The 24,942-nt window shown below is 42.3% G+C and overlaps 1 protein-coding gene across 1 annotated transcript in view; it reads left to right on the top strand.

Annotated features, from left to right (window-relative positions):
- ANGPT1 (angiopoietin 1) overlaps window positions 1-24,942 on the top strand; it is a 170,224-nt gene that overhangs the window by 117,375 nt on the left and 27,907 nt on the right. Inside the window, exons 5-6 of the mRNA XM_056854199.1 lie at window positions 7,065-7,192; window positions 13,518-13,619. Coding sequence (XP_056710177.1) covers window positions 7,065-7,192; window positions 13,518-13,619 — 230 coding nt within the window. The remainder of the gene's footprint in view (window positions 1-7,064; window positions 7,193-13,517; window positions 13,620-24,942) is intronic.

Below are 24,942 nucleotides of genomic sequence, written 5' to 3' on the forward strand. Positions count from 1 at the left end.
GAGCCACTGCCAGTCTGAGTAGACAATACTGACCTGGATGGACCAAGAGTCTGATTCAGGATAAGGCAGCTTCATATGTGATTTGATCACTAGACTATATCAAGATTACTTTCACACTGTGATTTAATCAGTCCCCATTTATCGACTGTTTAAATCATATCTTTCAAAAGGATTGTTCCATCCCACAAGTAATCTAGAAATTCATCATTAGTTTAGGGCAATTGACATCTTACATTTTAAGGTAAATAACTAAGATATGTTCAGTGAAATAAAAGAGCAAAGAATGAATGCGAAGTTGGGAATACCCTTATGCTTGCAGAAATGTGCATCATACACATACATTCACAATGGGCCAGAATTTACTGGGGCTTTGTGAACATAAAAAAGAAATCACAAAAAAATTGGGCCATGCATTTTAAGAATCTTTCATTTTAAACAAGGAATCCGCCATTTGAAACATTATGTATATCTGCGGTATGTTGTAATACCAAGATAATACCGTTATCCCTCTCCATCTCCTATGTCACCTGAAGTCCTTTGCCACACCAACAGATGCATACCCATATTTTAGATTAAAACAGACTACAGTTCAATCATTCATGATAATTTCTGAGGGTAGCTGTGTTGGTCTGCAGTAGAACAGCTAGATTTGAGCCCATTAGAACCTTAGAGACCAACAAGCTTTTCAAGGTAGAAGCTTTCAAGAGTCAAGGCTCCCTTTGCCAGATATGAGCGTTGACTCTGGAAAACTTGTACCCTGAAAGCTTGTGCTACTATACTTGAATCTAGCCTTTCTGATGAGGTGCTCAGGAAGACTAGCATAGCCAGGTCAGCCACAATATTCCCCTGACACCACACAGCTCACCCCTGAAGAACACCTGATGACTTGCAGTCCAATTTGCTTTGAAGGCAGAGACAGGTATGTGGCAGGTTACCCATCTGTGTCTCTTGCAACACTGCTGGGCGTTCTTGCTATTGCCCTCTTATCTTAGATAGCTCTCCCATTCTTTCCCTAATGGTTGTTGCTTTATCCACATCCACACTGGTCACATGAACACATGAAGCTGCCTTATACTGAATCAGACCCTTGGTCTGTCAAAGTCAGAATTGTCTACTCAGACCAGCAGCGGCTCTCCAGGGTCTCAGGTAGAGGTCTTTCACATCACCTACCTGCCTAGTCCCTTTAACTGGAGATGCCGGGGATTGAACCTGGGACCTTCTGCATACCAAGCAGATGCTCTACCACTGAGCTATGGCCCCTCCCCTTCTATCAAACTGTGATGAAAGAAAGAAGCATTCATAATTAACCAAATTTGCCCAAGTAACAAAACATGAAATCATCATTTGGGAAAAGGAAACAGCAACAACAATAACAATAACAACAACCCTGCCAGATGGGCAGGGACAGGCCTTATCTATACCCAGTACCTGACTCCCACCTGAAGACTTTTAAGGTTTGCAAAAATTTGGCAACTGCTGGGCAAAACTGGCCAGCCCTTCCCTTCCCCCCAGTAAATCCCCCCTATATACAGGCTATGGCATGGAGACCAACTATTTAAGAACTACATAAGATCAAACACACTGGCCTATGTCCTCCACGGAAAATCGTAAGATGCAATCTAGAGGTCAATTTTAGGTTAATGTAAAACTGTATTTGACAGATATTTGAAAAGTAACAAAGCACCACAGCCTTCTTAGGAACACTGTGTGATTAAAAGTGTCAGAGGAAGTTGAAACAGGCTCATATCAAGATAACTGTTCTCCATTAGTAATGAATTGGTTACTTTCTCATCAGAACAGAAACCAGTAAATAGTATGTTTTTCATTTCTTATGCATAATATCGGGTCTTAAATTACTGAATGAATCAAGATTAATTTTGCTTGACACCGTCCGCTGTTTTTCAGCACCACCTTCTGTATCACAATAGTAATGTTCAAAAAGATCTAATAGAACTTTATTTGGTCAAACAAAGTTTTGTGCTTCATTGTGATGAACCTGGGGCTGATTCAGGGTCTATTCATGCAAGCTGTGTGACAGTTGCCAGAAAGTCGTGTGACTTCTGATAGGTTCCACCCAAGGGCTGTCTGTGGTCATCCATTGTTACTTGCAAATTTGGGCTTTTCTCATTCTACTTCAAATGTTACAAAAGCTGTACTGGTGATGAGTCCTTCATGGGTGTGGATGGCCATGGAGGCTACGCATGCCAGTTGACACTCAGAATTTTCATTAGCACTGCACTGAGACATTTTCTGTGTGGAAGGTGTATTTTTTAAAAGAAGAAGGTTTTTATATGTTGACTTTCTCTGCCTCTTAAGGAAGAATCAAACCGGCTTACAATCACCTTCCCTTCCCCTCTCCACAATATACACCCTGTGCGATAGGTGGGGCTGAGAGAGCTTGAAAAGAGCTGCGACTAGCCAAAGGTCACCCAGCTGGCTTCATGTGTAGCATGGGGAAACAAATCCAGCCTCCGCCACTCATGTGGAGGAGTGGGGAATCAAACCTGGTTCTCCAGATCTGATCAGAAAAGTGAGAATGTCTCCCTGAAAAAAAACCCTCTCCTTGGTGATCTTCCACAAATTGCAGTTTTTGTTGGTATTTGTTCATAGTCCTGAAATACTGTTGTCTCAGCATCCTGTTTTGCAGCTTCTTTGCTGCATCAGCCAGTCCGGGATCATACTGTGAATGTGATGCACTGCATAGCCAATGAGATTTGTCTACCTGGACCCGTTTGGCTTTGCCTTCTATATTTTTACTTTGTTGACTATGTGATCATAGTCTTCTTCATCCGACAAGGCCTGCTGTGAGGTTGGTACAGGTGGGGGTCACCTAGCAACCTATAGCATCTCAGAGACAAAAGAGACAGGAAGACAGCAAAGAGAGGAAGATAGAATCCTGACTCTGGAGGTTTTGGCATAAGAAGACTTTTTAGAGACAAAAGGAAACATGGTTCCAGCCCCAAGTAATTATTAGTTGAAATTCTGCCTTTTCTGTCTCATTCAAAAAAAAAAAATTGCAGCAAAGTCAGTAATGAGCACAAATTGCTTGCAGCTCAGTTCCTTTTATAGTCAATGTCTAAAAATATTCCTTTTCTTCAGGGGTATATAAGCTTTGGCAGCTGTTGTATGGTAGGACAGTTGTTTAACAAAGCCAGAAGAACAAGGAGGAGGAGGAGGAGGAAGAAGAAGAGTTGGTTTTTATATGCCGACTTTCTCTACCACTTAAGGGAGAATCAAGCCAGCTTACAATCACCTTCCCTTCCCCTCCCCCCAACAGACATCTTGTGAGGTAGGTGGAGCCAAGAGAGTGCGACTAGCCCAAGGTCACCCAGCTGGCTTCATGTGTAGGAGTGGGTAAACAAATCCAGTTTGATTAACGTCCGCCGCTCATGTGAAGGAGTGTGGAATTAAACCCGGTTCTCCAAATCAGAGTCCACCACTCCAAACTGTCACTCTCATCCGCTACACCACACTGGACATTTAAGAGGTGTAGCATTTTGATCTGTTTGATTCAAACAGCCTGTTGCAGTCTACCTGCAATGTAAAGAAGTGAGCTACTGAAGGAACTATCATACTTCTCTGGATTGTGACTACAGTGTACTCCAGTTCAGCTGGGGCATAAGATGCTGCTATGATTGTTGATGGATATGAACTGCTGAGAACGCATTCAACCCAGCTTGGTGTAGTGGTTAAGAGTGGTGGTTTGGAGTGGTGGACTCTGGAGTTTGATTCCCTGCTCCTCCGCATGAGCGGCGGAGGCTAATCTGGTGTTTGTTTCCCCACTCCTACACATGAAGCCAGCTGGGTGAAGTTGGGCTAGCCACACTCTCTCAGCTCCAACTACCTCACAGGATGTCTGTTGTGGGGAGAGGAAGGGGAAACGCTTGAAAGCTGGTTTGATTCTCCCTTAATCTTTCCTGTTGGAAAGCAGTACACAAGAAGTCTGGTGTATTGGTTAGAGTGTCATATAAAGACTACCCTTAAGTGGTAGAGAAAGTCGGCATATAAAAACCAACTCTTCTCTTCCATACTAAGCACTTGTTGAAAGTACCTAAACACTCCAGCCATTATCTGACGTCCGATTTTGCACCCCCCTGATCAGAGGTCTTACTGGCCTTTCAGCACCAAAGCTGTGGTATGCCCTTCCCATGGAAGCTTATCTAGTTTCCATAATCTTTCAGTATTTTTTATAACATTTCCAAACTCTTAATACATCACTGGGAATACCTAGTGTGGTAACAGCCCTACTTTGCAGGACTGTTGTGAAGATAAAATTGAGGGCGAGGTAACTATATGTGCCACTCTGATTACCTTGGATGAGAAAGGCAGTGGAAGGAATGATAGGCAAGAAAGTCATGCAAAGGATGCTATGAATTTCATGTTGAATGTGTTCAACAGTCAAATTTAATGTGTGTAAATGAGACAGATGTGAGCTGATCATCCAATCTGATTGACTGGCAGGAAACAAGTCAAATGCCTACTGGACAAATTTACACACATACCCGCCAAAAAAAAAAAAAAAAACCCTGTGCATGTGCAAAATCCTGCTAATCCAGGCAGATTGGCATTCATTAATGAAGGACTACTTAAACACTGAAGGGTAGGATTTTTTTTTTAAAAAAAACAGCATTTATTTATGCTTAATTCAACTATCGATTGCTACATTCCCCACAGTGAGCAACCATTTCCCTTGCATTTTTGGCATTGCTTTGATCTCTGAAGTCCCAGATTTCATTTTTAAAAATATGTATTTAGCACTTTCTGTTGCAGATTTATAAGGGGAAATGTGCTACCGGTACCTTTCCCCTTATAACGCCACAACAGAAGAGGCCAGAGATTTAGCTTTTAAAAAAATGAAAGTTGGGACTTCAGCAATCATGTCTGCAACGTTAGATCACATTAATCCTCCAAAAAAGCCCTCCAAAAATCTTCTGGGGGCATAACAAGGAAAGTGGTAGCCAAGGGTGCAAGAAAACCTAGTTGCGCTGTGCTGAACTGTTAGGAAGAAATACAGTGAAAGAGCCTGTCCACCACAAATCAGTTGATGAACAGTTGAACCAATCGTTTAAAAAATCAGCTACTTGTTAGTGACTGGTGAAGAGGCCACAAGCCAAACTGGTGGGTGCTGGAGTATCCCTAAGTCTACCTGGCTTAAATATTAAATTGGATCAAGCCATTTTTTTCACGCAGGGTTACCCAGTTCCCTTCCTTGCCACAACCTCTGCCCTGTATAACTTTTGTCCATCCAGGTCCCATGATTCCCTGCGTAGCATTTTTGGTGGTCATTTTTTTTTAGCTGGATCCAATCTATAGTATTCAACCATAGGGAGTGCTCCAAATAAGCCTTCTTACTCAAATTAATTGTGCATACCCTGGTTTTGGGTCCCTGGTTGTGTTTTATCATAACCATAAGGGGAAATAGAAAGAATCTTCTGAGCTGCAGCCCTGGTTTTATTGAATTCCCTTTCTGTGAGTGTGGCTGATGGTGTGTTGTTATTGGCATTATTCTGATCCTGTCTTAATTTCATTCATTGCTATGTTTTGTTTTAGTGTTATCTAACTTGGAAGCGGTTCTGCTGCTTCTTTTAAGAACAGCAGGATAGAAATAAAGTTATTGGGTAGAAGTAAAGTGAGACGAAGAAGGCAGCAAACATATATTTTCGTGCATATAAAAGCCAAAGAGTTGATCCTAAGCACTTAATGTAACAGTAGCTCTACTGTGCTTTCCCCATTTAAACTGTAATAAAAGCCATTTAAAAGATGTCAGTAAAACCTTTACTGCTCCTATTATTTGACATTTATATAGTGCCAACAGAGTGAAAGGTGCTAATCCTGCCATTAACATTACTTACTAGGTAACATGATTTTTATATAACCTCACTGAAACTTTTGATAGTGCTTCCATCATTTTTGTTATGGATAAAAAATCTGTGCCTTATAATGAGTATGTTAATAAACTGAAATCAATTGTTGAAGCTTTTGAATTTTTGCATGTACATCGTGGCATTAAAAAAGCTCTTTCTTTTGACCTATTCACTACCTGTTAAAGGCACAGGGTCTCCATCCATCAAAAATTATATAAATATACATTCCCAGCTGTATTCTGTTTTTGATTCTTGAATCAGTGTGCAATAGGGATGTGCCAAAGCACCAACATTCAGATTTAGAAACTGGATTTGGAATTCTGATTCTTCAGATTTGAGATTAAAAAAACAAAAAAAACAGAGGCAGGCAGTAGCCATTCTTTCCCCTAAGGTAGCCTTCCAAGCCCAAATGGGCTCTCCTCTATTTTTTTAACAGACATTCTGCATTCTTCTTCTTCTGTGAAGTATTTCCTAAGGTTTATTCTTGAAGCAGAGAAGCAGAGCCTGTAAAGCAACCCCCCCCCCCAAAAAAAAACCTGGCAACCCTATTTATTAGAGTCATGTCTATTAGAAATGTCTCTTTAGGTCCGTAGTTCTCACCCCATGGCTCACAGACAGCCAGATTTGCAATTGGTAGTGGTGGAAAGTGCCATCAAGTCGCAGCCGACTTGTGGCGACACTGCAGAGTTTTCAGGGCAAGAGATGTTCAGAGGTAGTTTGCCATTGCCTGCCTGTGAAGTAGCAACCCTGGACTGTCTTGGTGGTCTCCCATCCAAATACTAACCAGAGCTGACTCTGCTTAGCTTTCAAGATCTGATGAATCCAGGCTAGCCTGGGCCAACCAGGTCAGGGCAGATTTGCCATTATCATCAACCAAAGAGCAACATTTACTTCCATCCTAGATATGATGCCTGCACATAAGGGTGGCTAACATCATACCTGTTCCTCCAGTGGCAGCTGTTTCAAGGTGGGGACTGCCTGCCAACCACAAGGCCCACCTGGCAAGGGCTTTGCCCACATTTCTGAAACATGTGGCATGTGCCACACTGGGAAATGGTGCTCAGAAGACCCACAGGTGGCATAAAAAAGGGTCACATGTGGCTCCCAAGCCACAGAGTGAGTATCAATGCTTTAGGTCAAGCATTCACTTAGGTTGCTTCTGCTGTTGGCAATATCATATTGATTTCTTTTGTTTTGCAGTTCTGCTAAAGAATGCAAAAAAAGAAGATGACAAGCCATTCAGAGACTGTGCCGATGCTTACCAAGCTGGTTTTAACAAAAGCGGCGTCTACACGATTTATATTAATAACATATCAGAGCCTAAAAAGGTAAAGGGGAAAAATGGGGTGAAAAAAAATTGGAGTGGGTTGTTGCTGCTGTGTTCATATGCATACTCGGTAGAGGTCAAGAAATCAGAATTGCTATTTGGCAACCCTTTAAATCCCTATGGCAGCCATGGATCCTCCCTCCCATACCCTACCTGTCATCACCTGGCATCCCACTCAATGCATTAGGTGAGGGACAATAATGGATAACTAGAACAGAGAAGAAAGGGATGGACGGAGCCATTCCTGCTTCCACTCCCTTAGCCAAGAGCATTTAAAGGTATGCATCTGGAGTCTACGGTGCAGTGTGAAAGGCACACGGCATCGTTATAATGGGTTCTGGAACTTGTGAGATTTGCACTAGCAAGTTATGTAACTATAGCATTTCAAAAATGTGGACATCCAAAGAAATACGTTTTCCATCATGAGCTGCTGAGTAGAGCTACTTAGGATTGCACTCGTAATGTCTCATTTCACCTTTAGAGCCCGTTCCAATGAGCACCAAGGTAATCGGTGGGGGGAATTCAGTGGCCTTAGGACTGGAGTCTTACATTACGGTGGTTGATGTGGAAATGGCACTGGCAGCTCATAAACAGAGCAAGAACTACATTATATTCTAATGTTAAACATCAACAACAAAGAACCAACTTCCAAAGGGCAGTTGTAAATCCCGTAACTCTTTTTCTTTCCTCATAAAACCGAGCGCAGTTCTAGCGAAGCGATAATATTTTTAAGAAGCTTTGAGAACTCCAATTGGAAGCAATTTTTTTTCATTGTAGCCAAGTTCGTTTAACTCGAATCCCCTGCACGCTGATGATTCCAGTTGTATTCGGTCCACCACCAAGGAGGCAGAAAGAGAGAGTAATTTAAATTCTTCTTACCTCCTCCATATTTTTGTGTGTGTTCAGGTTTCAACCTCAAGACATGCTAAAAGGTGTTTAATGGCTGAATGCCTTGACCTCGTCTGGGACATGAGCCAGTTGAGGACATTTGTTGGCTCGAATGGTGGAAAGCTAACATTTATAATCGGCTTGCTGCTCCCGTTAATGTGGCAGGTGTTCGTATCCACCACTGCGGAGAGTGCCAGACCACACAGTGAATCATTTCGTGCTGTAAATCTCTCTGTCGTTGTCCGATTCCTCTGTTGTTTTTTAATTTCCTATGTCACTCAAAACAAGAAAACATCATGTTTAGAAAAGGATCTTTCAATTAATGAATGTTCGGTATATATGTGGATTTTTTTCTCTTTTTCCGTGTGGAAACAATAGCTTTATGGATGGAGTTTAAAGATTTCAATATGCAAAAAAAGTAACCACTGTATTTCTGAGAGCCTGACATGAATGTTAAATGAGATGCATGCAATGCTTAAAAATGCCTGCTATAAATCCAAGACCAATGAAACCACATGCTGTAGATAAATGTTTGCACTCAAATGTCATTGCTAAAGGAAGCATGGAGCCAAACAGTTTCTCTTCAAGACAAGACACTTCTTTAAAGGGTTTTGTTTTCCCTTTCTCAAATAAGTTCACATTTTTGGAGCACTGAACAATCCTCTCTCCTCTGACACACAATCAGGGACCCTTTGCTGTCTGTGCCAAAACTGAAGTTGTACAATGGGCCAATAGGACAGCCCTCCATGTGGACAATTGCCTTTGAGTGAAAAGCATAGAATTGATTCAGTTAAGGATGAAATGGGTTTTGTTGGGTGGCTGATGAAGGAAATGGTTCAAAGGAATTAGGCAGTAACCTCTGTGTGAGCGGGCCATGTACAACATTACATTACCGGCTCGTGTCATGAGGTCTTTTCCTTTCTTGCGTGAGAATGCTGAGACCCAAGTTGAATTGGTAAGAATTCCCAGACCTTTTTTAAAGGCCCCAAACACCAACACAGCATATAGTTGTATGGCATAAAAGAACACACATTTGGAACTGTAACAGTGTCATTATGGATTACAAAAATGTGGAAGGAAATTGCTATAAATAAGAAACCAATACTTTATAGATATTCTGTTTATACCTTATCAACTGTTGGTATAAGTAACCCATTGATTTAAACTCTTATTGGATGCCACTAACGGCTGAACCTTCTGCTGACATAGGAGATTCCTCTTCTTGTCTCACAGGAAGGTTTTACCTTTGGGGGAACAGATCTGTAGAATCCAACTCAGCGGTTGTACATAGGATTGTATCCCTTTTATATAAGGATTAGCATGTGATACAAAATACAAGCAATGGAAGTACACATCAGTTCAGCTCCTGCATACAGGTATGAACTTAAACACCGTTTACATATACCTGTCATCACGTGGAAAGCCTCTTCCCTGATGGTGCAGTCCCATGAGGCCCCTGTATGTGTGTGAGAGAAATGCAATCATATGGGCAGAGTAGATGGCTTTCCCACCAAATAATTGCTTTCCCTCCCAGATGAGCAATGGCCAAGTAGTAAAACTCAGCTCCATTCATATGGTTCTGGGAACTGTGTGCATACTTCAGCCAAAAGCATGGGATAGTGCCAGGGAAACAGCTCTGGCACAGTTGCAAAATGTAAAAGGGGGGCTTCACATCCTTCAATATGGGCTGTGCTACAGCCATCATTAATTGCCAAAGAGGTTTGATGGGTTATATTTTTGTTTGAGGCAATTTTTTTTTACAGCCAGCATAGTGTAATGGTTAAAAATGGTGGTTTGGAGCGGTGGAGTCTGATCTGGAGAACCGGGTTTGATTCCCCTCTCCTCCACATGAGCGGCGGAGGCTAAGCTGGTGAACTGGATTTGTTTCCCCACTCCTACACTCAAGGCCAGCTGGGTGACCTTGGGCAAGTTGGAGCTCTCTCAGCCCCACCTACCTCACAGGGTGTCTGTTGAGGGGAGAGGAAGGGAAGGTGTTTGTAAGCCTCTTCTTCTTCTTCTTCTTCTTCTTCTTCTTCTTCTTCTTCTTCTTCTTCTTCTTCTTCTTATCTGAAAAGATGCAAGAGGGCAGCACCAGTTCTCCAACTGAATAGCAACTTTATGCATTTTATTATGCAGTGTCATAACCATATAGGTACTGATGGGTTCTAATTTGATACTTATTTATTTATTTATTTTGATGTATATCCCACCCTCCCCAGCCAAAGCCAGGCTCAAGGCAGATAACAACATTTAAAACCAGGGTACAGGGTACAGGCACAATAAATATTCGTTAAAACACTAAAACAATCACTAAATACAGTCATCAATAAACATTTTTTAAAAACAGATGATGCCAAAATATAGTCATCACTGAAACTGTTGCAGCCAGATAATCCCCTTAGGTCATACACCTAACTAAAATAATATGGGGGGAAGGTATGGAGGCCGGCATAGATGACTTTGCAGCCATCCTCAATTGTAGGCCTGGTGGAACAACTGCATTTTACAAGCCCTATGGAACTCTACGTATTTGGGAAAGGGACCATGGAGGTAGAGTAAGCAGTCAGAATTGCAAGTTGTTAGAATCGATTGGAAATAAAATGGAAGATATAATAAGATTCTATCTTTTGTTGCAGTCATGAAGAACTGGGCATTTTGACCATTCCCAAAACAGATTACAACATTAAAAAATAAGCACAATACCAGCAATGACAGACTGGAGCCATCACAAAGAAGAAATTATCCCTAATAGGGCTGCATCCACACTATTGGCTATAGCATTGTGCTACAGCAGTCATTCACAACTGGATTTTCCAGTGTGGACATGACAATCCAGTTGTGAATGATTGTTACAGCAGAATGATAGCAGATAGTTCAATTATGTGTGGATGCAGCTTAGGTGACAATCTGGCCTTCTTTGTAAGTAGGTTTTACGTGATCATATTACTACTCAGGTGGGTTAATTTGGGAGAAGGTGTCCCGTCACGTATCTGAAACAACGAGGATTTTAAATGTCAAAAAGAAGCACCTTGAATTTGGCCTCAGAAAAGACTAGAAGGCAATTAAGCATTTGCAGAGATGATGCAATGTGCTTCCAGTGTGTGTGGTCCAAGACAACAAATAGAGTGCTGCATTATGGTACGGCTGAATTTTCTGAGTCATCTTTAAGTGCAGTTGCCTCCGTATATTACAGAACTTAAGGACGGGAAGTCATCAGGACATGTGTTGTAATAGCTGAAGCTGAAAAACACTCTGAACTTCTACAAGCAGCACCAGAACTAGGAGTAATCCTAGGATGCAAAATGTGTCTTTCAGGAACATAAAAAAGGACATGCTGGATCAGACCAAGGTCCATCAATTCCAGCAGTCTGTTCACACAGTGGCCAACCAGGTGCCTCTAGGAAGCCCACAAACAAGACAACTGTAGCAGCATTATCCTGCGTGCGTTCCAAAGCACCTAATATAATAGGCATCCTCCTCTGATCCTGGAGAGAATAGGTATGCATCATGACTAGTATCCATTTTTACCAGTAGCAGTGAATAGCCATCTCCTCCATGAACATGTCCACTCCCCTCTTAAAGCCTTCCAAGTTGGCAGCCGCCACCACTTCCTGGGGCAGGGAGTTCCACAACTTAACTTGGAAGAGGCACACCATATCCAATACAGGTAAACCCACCTCTTCCTGGGCTCCTATCCCTCAGACATAAACAACTCTTTATTACTGGGATTGAGTTTAAGTTTATTCAGTCTCATCCTGTTCATCACAGACTCTTCGCAGGTACTGTAGGTCCTAATTGTTAACTGATAACGTCACCCCAAATTTGTGGAAGATCTCTATAAGCAGTTTCTTGATCAAACCCCATGGGATTTCACATCAGAGCCTTCAAGAAGTTGAACAGCAATCCTCCAGCACCACCTTCTGGAATCCACCTCTTAATATGGATTTGGAACCACCGCAAAACAGTCTCCCCAACAAAGGAATGCCATGATTGATAGTACTAAAAGCCAGGAGAGATCAAGAAGAGTCAACAGGGGTTATGCTTCCCTTGGTGAAGTTCACCTACCAAAGTACTACGTATTCTCTCCTGTATAGGAGCATGCCTTTTATATTAGTTGCTGTGGAACACAGGCAGGATAATGCTGCTGCAGTCATCTTGCTTGTGGGCTTCCTGGAGGTACCTGGTTGGCCACGGTGTAAACAGACTGCTGGACTTGATGGGCCTTGGTCTGATCCAGCATGGCTTTTCTTATGTTCTTAAAGTATGCAAATTAGCCTTGACCCCAAAATGGGTCCAGAAGGCAAATTGAAACAGATTCCCCCCAAAAGAGTCTGGAATTGTAGACTGATTCAACTGTGGGGTCAATATATTAGCGATTTCAGTTGGAAAAGCTGTCACAGCAAACCATGAATGGTTCTAGCCCCCCCATGTCACAATGCTGGATGTAACAATCGTTGCAGAGTTGTAATGAGCTCTGCTGGATGTAAGCACACAGTTCCAGTGGTGGTAGAAAAAAGCACTCCCTTCACTGCTCTCACTACCACAGCACCCTTCATATAGACTCTAGCTGGTCACATTGGTCATGACTTTTTCTCTGCTTGCTAAGTTTCCCATGTCCTTAGTTCTTCAGAATATGGAGGAGAAGCCCATGACATACAGGTGGGAGAGGGCACCTAGGGTACCTAGGAACTGCTGTTATAGCTTTCTGTCAGTTTCCCATATCGGAAGAGTTATTTGACTAAACTGAGCAGAAATACTCTTTAGGCAAGGTAGGAAACTATTTGGATCAATTAACCTTAGGTGGGTGGAGATTGGACAACCCTGTCAAGGTTAAGAGTGTATGCCAAACACTTCAAACATGTTGCCAGGTAATGATCTATCCAGGACAAATGACCTGTTATTGTCTCTCCCACCCCCACCCATGGCACATTAGAAAAAAGCCAATCCGTAAAGGAACGTGGTAGACAGAAATAAAATATATATTTTAATCATATTATCAGAAGATTGGACTAACTTCATTATGAGGAAAGACCGGCACACTGTGGCAAACCAGTGATTTGTAGGTAGGAGAAAGGTGCATTCATTTTGTCTATTTGTTTGTCCAGTGAAATTAGTGGGGGAATGGGGTGACAATTTCTAAATGGCCCATGCAATTAACCTTTAGAACTTATTGCTAAAGTATTTTTTTTAATCTACTGGCTCTAAAAAGGTTTAAAAAATCCATTCGGTATGAGTCTGTGGCAGCCAAAGATTATACTCTATGGTTAGAGAGAGAGTACACCTATTTTCCAGATGCCAGAATTATACAAGGGTTACAAATTAGCATTCTGTCTTAACGGTGAACCTACCTGATTGACCACTGTTGTAAAACTGATCTAACTAGATCAAGGGTCCACGTCACCAGGGTGATTCTTACATGTTTATATTTCTTATCCTAGGTCTTCTGCAATATGGAAATTGCAGGGGGAGGTTGGACAGTTATACAACACCGAGAAGATGGGAGTCTAGACTTCCAAAAAACCTGGAAAGAATACAAAATGGTAAGACAGGGAATTAGTTGCAAGCATCGCATCCCTAGATATATTGTCTTACTATTACCATTCTTATTTTGAAGCAAAGCTGAATGCAGGGTCAATAGCATGGGCTGGGAACCTAGCCATTAAACACTAAAACCAGAAGATGCCTTACCAATCACCACACACAAAGAATCTGGATTCAATTATAGGTACGATCACATCAAGTTTTTTCCCCATTTTTCTCTCTCTCCACACATGTACATTGTTATCTTGGATGGGGGAGAGATGCAAATGAACCGAACTGTTCCATTTACTGAATTAATTTTAGAAATTATCTTTGTTAAGCAAGAATTGAAGAAATAATCTCAGAATGCTTTATCTATGGCCAATCTAGAAATTAAAGAGGTGGATGCCAGCAAGGTTAAACAAAATTGTTGAAGTTAATTTTAGTTGTTGGAAATGTCACGCCTGTTATATGAATTTATATCATCTATGGCGGAATTGCTCACAAATTCAAATATATCCGGCAAAAGTAACTCAGATTATATCATATAACAAGTGTGAAACTAGAGACATTAATGATCCTTTAAAATCACCTAGAAATCAAAGTTTTGCATATTAGAAAGTTGTGTGTGTGTGTGTGTGTGTAAATTGCCATCAAGTCACAGCCAACTTATGGCAACCCCTTTTGGGGTTTTTATGGCCAGAGACTAACAGAGGTGGTTTTGCCAGTGCCTTCCTCTGTACAGGAACCCTGGTATTCCTTGGTGGTCTCCCATCCAAATATTAACCAGGGCTGACCCTGCTTAGCTTCTGAGATCTGATGAGATCAGGCTAGCCTGGGCCATCCAGGTCAGGGCATTATAAGATTAGAATTAGAATATTAGAAAGTTACCAGTTTTTTAAACAAATTATTAGTCCTAAAATCAGCTTAGTATCACATTGCAAATCAGCCTTAGCATCAGTTGTGAAAGAGCGACTATTTAAAGCCCAATCTATTGTACAAATGAATGAATGTACAATCTTAAACAGATTTAAACTGTTTAAAGACCAATCTATTGTACAAATGAATGAACTACCTGGTTTACAGTACAATCTTAAACAGATTTAAACTGTTCTAAATCATTTGATTCCAGTAGACTTAGAAAAGTGTAATTCTGTTTAAGTATGCACTTTAAGTTTCAGAATTGGGCTTTATTTGTTGATTACAGCTGCACATTGTAATAATGTAAGATTGGAATCCCTCTGTTTTACTAGAGGCAAAAACTAGAATCCATAATGTCAGAAACCATATTAAGAGTGCAATCCTGAAGGGGAGAGGGTAGATCCACGCCACCTCCTCTGAGGCTTCCCAGCCAGTGTGGAGACATAAAAACTCCATTTTAAAAAGAAAAATAAAGACAAAGGGGGAAAAGGCCCCACTGAAAAAAGCGAGGCTGCGCCGCCACACTGCCATTCAAGGGGGCATTCTCAGGGTGAAAGGGCTGCGGAAGCTGCCTAAAGGCAGCTCCACCCCCAGGAATGCCCCCCCTCACGCTCGTGCAGGCTTTCCCTTCTGGAAAAGCCCTGCTGGCATGGCTGCGCTGGAGGCAGGGGCTGGTGGTGCCCAGATGCCACATGTTTGCCCCCGCACTGACGTAGCTGCCACCTTATTCTGTGATAAGGTGGCACCTACGCCAGGGCGGTGTTTTGCCAGCTCAAAAGGAGTTTCGCCCGCACCCTTCAGGAATGGGCCGCCCATCATGGAAAAATTGGTCATATTCACAGTTTTTATTTTTATTTTTCAAATGAAGTGTAGACTGCATTTTAAAAAAAAACTTATACAAACTAAGCCCTTTTGAGAGTACGTAATGTATACTTGACTGTTTCCATTCTGCTCTCTCTACCAATTATTTTGGTGGAAAACAGCTTTTAAGTGTATTTGTTTGTCTAAAAAAAAAAAACAGAAAACAAACTTACCGTAAGGAATTTGGCTTAGCATGAGAGGTATGGTTTCGATTGCAACAAATATATTCCATGTAATTTAACGACTCATACTAGGGAATCACTTTAGTTTTACAGATGTTAGTTTAAACACGGCTACCCTAGATTATTTCGGCATGATTATTAGGAGATTATTTTGAGTGCTCATGCTGCTTATAGTACAAGGGTAGCTTTTACAAACCATTAAAAGTAATTGTAAGATGGGAAACATTGCTGTGATGTTAACTAGCACAACAGAGCAACTGCAGATGTTTAGCCCTTATTTACTCAGGCACTGGAGGCTTGGACCCTGGGGGAGCAATCTAAAACTCTCTCTTATAAGGCAACCTTGTTGCATTTCAGTGGGGCTTGCTAAGCATATTATCCATAAATAAATGTGTTCATTGCTAATCTCTGTAGGATCATATCGACATCTTTAATGTATGTCCATGCAGAGAAATTATTAAGGCTCTCAAAACACCAGAATTGAGTGAAATTGTGTGGCAGTACATTTAGGACCTATTCCAGTAGAAAGGATGTAGCAATTAAATTCTCTGTGCGTATGTGTGTGTGCATGCAACAAGAAGCATGAATTCATTCCAAAGATGTAGCCTGTCAGAGATGCCTGAGGTAAAAATTTCTGAGATAAAATTACTCAGGATGTTGAAATATTTTCTTTTTTCTTCTTCAGTATTTATGGTGGGACTAATAGTTGGGTGGGACTAATAACACTAAGACAAACCCCACCTCTGTGGCAGTTATATCTAAAACAACACCCTGTGATTGGAAATGGATATCTAATCATAAATCCTGTTATTGAAAAAAAATGTACCCTGATCTAGGTGATTGAGGGCTCATTCCTGAGCTTCAGGGCCGATTGGGCTTAGGAGGTGGTGTGACCCCACCACCAGCGTGACTTTTATTCCGTGATAAGAGGCACTTGCATTGGCGACAGGGGCAGTTCCATCAGTCCTGAGCACCACGGAGGTGCATGTCACTCCCCCGACAGCTAGGGTTGCCAACTGCCAGGTAGTAGCAGGAGATCTCCTGCTAATTTGACTGATCTCCATCCGATAGAGATCAGATCACCTGGAGAAAAATGGCCGCTTTGGCCATTGAACTCCCTGGCATTGATGTCCCTCCCCTCCCCAAACCCCACCCTCTTCAGGCTCCCCCCCCCCCCAGGGACCTGGCAACCCTACCGGCAGCGCAGTCTCTCTGGGACATTAATTCAGGAAGAGATATCCAGCACCGGCATGGGGGGGGGGAATTCCCGTGGGCAGAGCTGACATTATTCAGCTTCCACAGCCGCTCCAGGCCGGAAACCCCCTCTCTAGGAACAGTGTTGCTGTGCCAGGTTTTTCCTGGCGCAGCCTCGCTGTTCGCAATGGGGGGAAATGTTCCATTTTATTATTTTTTTAATTAAAAGAGGCTTTTTGAAGCTCTTTGGAGGCCAGGGAACCTCTTTGGAGATGTCGTGGTGTTGCCTTGGCCCCGCCGTCCCTGGGCACCGAAACACTCAGGAATGGGCTGCCCGTGCAGTATTTTAAGGCATATTAGCCAGTTCCACAATCCAGGCTAGTACACCATGACATTTGGTGGGAAGAGAGATTAGGGTATAAGGGAATAGAAATTATGCCTCCATTCTGATGGGTGTTAGAAATAGTGGACTCAGAAAGAAAACAGTCTTTGCTTGTTAGTTCTGCTTAAGTGATGCTGAAATCACAAAGGAAGGTTGAGTAGAGGCAGAGGCAGAAGTATTTGGGACCCAGAATGTAATGTCCAGAAGCTAAGATATATCTCCCCTCTACGGAACCATCCACAAGCAGCCACATACATTGATACTGAATTAATTGATGGTAAACTTTTATTTTATTGCCACTGAACAAAAAAATAGAATATACAGAAACTGAATATTCTTTGCCTGAGGTATACTAATTGTGTTACCGGGTCTTTCATAGCATTGTAAATGTTACTGGATAACATCTGTTTCAGGAATTGTGTTGACATTTGGTTATATATCCATTTGATTGCACTGCCTTCAGCATTTCAACCGGACCCCATTAATGTCTTTTAAATAACACCCATGTGGTAACCTTCCCAAGTCAGAAAGGACAAGGAGAGTTCAGCTATACCAAAAAAGTTGGATGCTTGAGAAAGCATTAATACTAGGTTATTGCTTCACTGCTACAGTTTGCATACTCTTGGCTTTGCCACATGGGCTTTTTTCATCGGGTCTGGCCCCATATTGCTTTGGTTTATCCACTAATTTCCACACACATTTTTGTGCTTTTACAACCCATTCCTGACCTGGGAGGGTGAATGTTGTTAGGAGGCACAGAAAGGCCCATGCTGGCATCCGTGCCACTTGTGCTGCCGTGACCAGCACGGACGCCAGCGTTGGGGCATGGACACTGGCCTCCCAACACTGCCGAGGCAGTGCAGCTCTGGGACGCCAGCTTGGCATCCTACCGGCATCCTGGCAATGCACGTCCATGTGCCATCGTCCCAGGGGGCATTCTGGGGGTGTTCCAGGGGCAGAGCCCCCCCTTCAGGCCAGGAATGCCCCTTTGCCCTTACTTGCATTTACGTTACCTTTTTAGGTGGTGTGGCCTTGTGGAACACTATGGGGCAGTTCCACGGGGCTTGCAAGTGAGGGCAGCTTCCCAGCTTCAGTGGGGGGGGGGTGAATCCTCCTTTGGAGGCTGTGCCGCTGCTCTGCCTCCAGCCACCAGTGCAGCCCCTCCCCTCAGAAATGGGCTGCCTGTTTTCACCTTTTATTTCTTCCCCGTGTTTTCTTTATTTCTTTTGAGACCACGTTTACCCTAATCTTTTTCTGGAAGCTGAGTTTGAGTCAGCTTTTTCCTCATCCATAATGTTTCTGTCAGTTTTCTTTGTCCTGCCCACTCCCCTCACCTCCAGCCTACTTTTTTGATGATTGGGTTGTCATCATCATCAAACCACTCCCTTTCTTCCCCCTGCCCTGAAGACAAGTAGTTTCCTTCTTTAATTTTTTTAAAGGCACTACAATGTCGATGTATCAATTATAGTGATGCAATGATAGTTTAAGCAGGTTCTCTGAATTCCCAGCTTTCATTTTCTAACAGAGCGGTTCCTCAGTGGAACAGGCTTCCTGGGGAGGTAGTAAGCTCTCATTTCCTGGAGGTTTTTAAGAAGACGTTAGATGGCCATCTGTCAGCAGTGCTGATTCTATGACCTTAAGCAGATGATGAGAGGGAGGGCATCTTGGCCATCTGCTGGGCATGGAATAGGGGTCACTGGGGGTGTGGGGGGGAGGTAGTTTGGAATTTCCTACATTGTGCAGGGGATTGGACTAGATGACCCTGGTGGTCCCTTCCAACTCTATGATTCTATTATTCCAAAAAAGTAAGTCTCTGCCCTTTCCCCAGCGAAGATAGGCCTTTTTCCTTGTATCTCTGCAAGAGAAGGTGATAGAGATTTACTTTAAAAAAAATGAATGCTGGGAATTCAGAGAACCTGCTTAGACTATTATTACTACACTATATTGATATATTTTTATTGTAGTGCTGCTTTTTTTAAAAAATGTAGCCATGATATCAATATAAGCATGAACAAAAAATAAAAAGAGGGATTGCTGTGATACTACCAATGACGACAGCTGCCTCCTTTTAAAATCTTCATTATTTAAGACACATGCAGAAGAAAATAACCTGACCCCACAGCTGTGAAAATGCACAGGGAGGGCAGATATGAGGAAGAACTATGCTCAAACCAATTCCAGTGCTTGTGGATTGACTGCCAAAAAATCAGGAGTAATTCAAGTGTGCAGAAAAGCCCATTGTGTTAAGTAAACTCTGAAACATATGGATCTGCTCGGTCACTTGGTTATGCTAATTAGTGATGTAAGCAGCAAATTTTATTTCATTTGTTTATAGGCTTTTTTAAAAAAACAGTATTTTTTAGCTTTATTATCATTGTGCCTTATGGAGTTTTTAAATATCCAGTTTTCATTTCCACTGGTTTCAATACGAAACACATGCTTGCCTAGGTCTTCTGACCAATTGGGCTGGCAACCCAACCCCACAACCACTCTATGCACTTCTTTCCACCTTGGATATGTTGGCTGGACAAGGCTTCTGACTTAGGGTTGCCAGGTTCCTCTTCACCACTGGTGGGAGATTTTTGGGGTGGAGCCTGAGGAGGGCAGGAATTGGGATGAAATTCACAGCAGTTAAGGATGCCACTGAAGGGATTCTTCCTGCTGACTGGACATAGTAAGGCATGACAACATTGGTATATGAGTAGTTTCCCCTCCTTTCCCATAATCCTCCAGTGGGAAGGAAGAGGGTCTATTTTGAGACACATATTGAGTGTGTTAAACTCTGCTCACGGACTTCATGCCCAATGCACTTCCAGGCGGTGTTAAGGTCAGCATTTTCTCCCAGCCTGTGGATATCACTGCTGGGCTGGAGAGGAAAAAGATTCAAACCCCAGAGTAAGGCACAGTAGGAGGCAATATTTAGCTCCCCTCACTAATGCACCTTGGTTCGTTTAAAAATTTGACCCCCTATACCCAATTGCCTATTTTTGTTAGTCCCTTTCCTTTCCTTTTCAGAGCTCCTGTGATCAATACATCCTGAGCAATGACTTAAAGAGTACTACATTAGTTTGTAAAGGAAAATATGATAGACAGGAATTTAGCAACCGATAAGGTTATATTCAGATCACTGTCTAGCATCAGATAGGGAAGAACATCCCTTGAGAATTATTGAATGATAAACATGATAAAACGGGGAAAGCCACTGGCTCCTAAAAACCATATAAAGGGGGCATTCTAGTACTTTATGAGAGAAAGTGTCGATTTTACTTTGACAACAAAGATGATCTGAATATGGAATATTACAAAAACCTCCCACACAGTACTTGAGAGGGGTAGTGTTAAAAAAAAATCGGGCCCAATAATCCTGAACCCAAAATTTACCGATTATTTTTTTGCACAACCCTACTTCCCATCTGCCGAAAAGAAATTGAAAACATTGTTTTTTTTTAAAAAAAAACCCTGCAAAATGCCCCCATTGACTGCAACAAGGCTGCACCACAAAAAAGGTGGCGTGGCAACTCCACAGCATGAGGGGGCATTCCCAGGGTAAAATAGGTTAGGAAGCTGCCTAAAGGCAGCTCTGTCCCCAGGAATACCCTGAGAACACCGCCCCCCCATGCCGGCGTGTGCTTTTCCCTTCTGGGAATTCCCTGCTGGCTCCTAAGGAGCATCGCTCTCCCCTTCAGGATTGCAGCTTTAGAAGGGTGTAACTGCTCTGGATTGCACCGTTTGTCAGTTAATGTATGCGCCGACATTGGACATTGTAGATGTCCTGAAATCATACCCAAAATATATTTCTTAATAGGAAAAAGTCTGATCTAATACCACACAGTATTATGTATGGGGGCACAACACAACACTACTATTAATACTGAAAAATCTGGTGGGAAGTGCAAATAAACATAACATGCTGGACAAGGCAAAATCTGCTAAAATGTAATTATAGTTATCTTCCCAGATGTGCAGCATATCTTCCTGATTTGACTTTGTAGACATGATTGCTGGAGATGCAAGGGGACAGACCAATTCACTGTTTTCTTCAGTGGGCTGTCTGACAGGAGATGAACCCCACTGGATATTCTGACTTTGTCTGGTTTCATTTTTCTTTTATGCCATAAAAACTCAAAGCTTCCTGTAAGTATTATCAGATAAAATAAATAAAGTGAGAGAGATAATTGGTTAACGATGTTGAGAGAATATGATTCAAATACGATACCCTGCAAAATTGGCCAAAGCTAATAAAACTCGTTCACACCAGGCAGGGTGTTTTTCCTCCTTGTTAATGTCAGCTCTGCAGGATCTTCTAAAATTCACATCTGATTCTTTGCACCCTTGGACCTTTTTTGTTATTTTAACCTGGCTGATTACAGTGCAATTCAAATGGAAGCTAGATTAGTTCTAGATTATTCTTGATAGCTAAATTGAAGCACAAGATGCCATTTGGGGTTTTATCTCCATTTCTTGACATCTCTTCTCCTCTGGACTAGTTCTTTGCTTAAGGAACATTTAACAACTGAAAATTGTTTCGGGACATTACTGGATTCATGTAATCATGTCAGTTCACTGTAGGACAAACAGTGGTTTATGTAACTACAGTGAAAGCAGCACTGGTGACTGCCAGTGTGGTGCAACTGTTAAGAGTGTCAGGCTAAGATCTAGGAGGCCCAGGTTCGATTCCTCTGCCATGGAAGCTTGCTGGGTGACCTCAGGCCAGTCACACACTCTCAGCCTAACCTATCTAACAGAGTTGTGACAAGAATAAAATGGAGAAGGGAGAAAAGATGTTATAAGCTACTTGGTGTTCCTACTGAGGAGAAAGACAGGATATAAATGAAGTAAATAAATAAATCATAATCTTAAGCATGGTGGGCTAGGTAGAGCCAGATGAAATATAGAAGAAGAAGAAGAATTGGTTTTTATATGCCAACTTTCTCTAACACTTAAGGGAGACTCAAACAGGCTTACAATCACCTTCCCTTCCCCTCCCCTCAACAGACACCCTGTGAGGTAGGTGGGGCTGAGAGAGCTCTAAGAGAGCTGTGACTAGCCCAAGGTCACCCAGCTGGCTTTGTGTGTAGGACTGGGAAACAAATCCAGTTCACCAGATTAGCTTCCGCCGCTCATGTGGAAGAGTGGGGAATCAAACCCGGTTCTCCAGATCAGATTTCTCCGCTCCAAACCACTGCTCTTAACCACTACACCACGCTGGCTCTCTCCATGCTGGCTCTTACTGTAGTAAGAACCAGCTCAGGGTCCAGCCCCACTGTGCCCTCAAAAATGACCTTGTACGTAATATTGGATATTCCAGACATGACATACTTATTCATAGCATTGGTACTTTGTGAAGCCTTCCAGGTGTCCCAGGGCATTAGCCGTTTCACTTAACCATATTATAATGACTGTCACCTTAAATAATGTGTCAGTACAGTCCTATACATTTACTCCCATCTAAGCACGTAGAAATCCAGAGTTTAGACTCGTGTAACTCTGCACAGTATTGCACATGAAAAGATATTTGTTTCCGTGAAAGCACGCACCAGATCTCAAATCTCAGAATCTCCTGGCAGGTTATATATGTCACTAGGAGCTTGGATATGACTAAAACTGTGCACCATTCCCGCCCGGTATTTTTGGAGTTTGGGTTTAATAAACCTGGAAATTTTCAAAAAATCCAAAAAGCCAAATGTAATAAATTCGGCTTTTCAAAAATTTAACAATTTTCAGGTTCAATAAATCCAAACCCGAAAAATGCCTGGCATAAAGTTCTGCACTGCTGAGGCCTTCAGATGCATGCTGCTTACCGGCTTGGACCCCTGCGCAGAGGTTAGAGCCTGTAGGCAGTGTGGATCTGACTCAGGTAAGAAAGGGGGAGGGAGGAGGAAAGGGGGGAGGGAGGGGGAAAATGGCAGCTGGCCAAAGCAGCCCCAATTAATGCTGGGGGAAAAGGCATTATTCGGGGTCCTCTTTTCTGGCTCCCTTTATTGCCACCATATTTTTTTTACCAGTAGCCACTCCTAAAAAATACTGAAAAGGTATGGGGGGGGGGGGTGTTCTGTTCAGCTTTAGCCGAATGCACATCCCTAGATATGACCTGTCATGACTGGTTTATACTAGACAAGCTATTTTGCTTACCAGTTTCTTCTGACTTAATTCCTTTGTGCTATCAGAACATTGGTTAACCTTAGGCCTATTTACCCTTCTCCCAATGAAAAACATGCAAACAGCTTGCATAGGTCCCATGTGGGCTAGCATATATAACTGATGCAACCCTGCTATTTTATCAGTGTCACAAACTCTGCAGCAGTTTTACACACTCCTTTCAATCAAGTGCGAGCACTATAATCGGTGGTGCATAGAAACAGTATAGCATTCTAGAAGGGATAGTTCATTTCAGTAACCCTTGATTAGGGACATAGAAATACTACATGGCTTGTGTAGTCTGCTTTTAGACAAAGCACAAGGAAGAAAAACTGACAGTACAATTTCACAGAGTGGAAGATGATTCGATGATGATTCTTTAAACTGTTCACTTACCTGATCCCATTTCCTTTATGGCTGGTACAGAGATGCCCCCACATTCCTGCTAAACACAGTGCCCTGTGTGTATGTAGTGCCATCAAGTTGCAGTCAACTTCTGTTGACCCCAGCAAGGGGCTTTCAAGGCAAGTGAGGAGAAGAGGTGGTTTGCCAGGGCCTTCCTTTGCAAAGTTTTCCTTGGAAGTCTCCCTTCCAAGTATTGACCCTGCTTAGTTTCTGATATCTGATGAAAATGGGCTATACCATGCTGCCTTCCCTCCAAACACTGTGCCCTACTGATAACATTTTAGGATTCATATATTGTTTGTGCTCACTGTTCCATGTTACCTGCTGTCTCAGGTTGCCAATGCAGGTCCATGAACTCATCTTGCCTTACTAATTGCTGCTCATTTGATCTGCCTTGCAAAATGTCTCCCTCTGCCTATCTGTGTGAAATCCAACAAGGATGGTCCACTGGATGATGGTCCACTCCATGAAAATTCTACCCCAATTGAATAGGGGCAATGACACATAGTTAAATTGTGGGACTCCCTGCCCCAGGAAGTGGTGATGACTGCCAACTTGGAAGGCTTTAAGAGTGGAGTGGACATGTTCATGGAGGAGATGGGTATCCATGGCTACTAGTAAAAATGGATACTAGTCATGATGCATACCTGTTCTCTCCAGGATCAGAGGAGCATGCCTATTATATTAGGTGCTTTGGAACACAGGTAGGACAATGCTGCTGCAATCGTCTTGTTTGTGGGCTTCCTAGAGGCACCTGGTTGGTGCCTGTGTGAACAGACTGCTGAACTTGATGGACCTTGGTCTGATCCAGCATGGTCTTTCTTATGTTCTTTTAAGTTATGAGTGGAAATCTGTGTCCCGTTGAAAGCAATGGCAATGAAAAAAAATTGTTAATGAAAGCTAGTGATTTGAATGATGAATATAAGAAAAACAAATCAAGTATATTTTTTAAAAAAGTAAAGAACTGACAACAAAAAAGGCGAGCATCCTTATGGATTTCAAAAACAAATCTTGAGCAGTGTGATATGATCTCATTACAGTATGTGTTCAGAATATATTTGACAATCATTTTTCAACCCATATTTACATATCTTGATGTGGGACATATCCATTTGCAACAGTCATATTAACTGTTTTACTCACTGCAGTCCTAAACAGAGTCAACCCCCTCAAAGTCCATTGGCTTCAGTGGGCTTAGAAGCATTAACTCTGTTTATAAATGCACTGTTGGATTTTCAAGAGGTTTTTCCTTTTCAAGAC

This window comes from Euleptes europaea, chromosome 8 (genome assembly GCF_029931775.1).
Source record: "Euleptes europaea isolate rEulEur1 chromosome 8, rEulEur1.hap1, whole genome shotgun sequence".
In the NCBI taxonomy this organism is placed as follows: Eukaryota; Metazoa; Chordata; class Lepidosauria; order Squamata; family Sphaerodactylidae; genus Euleptes; species Euleptes europaea.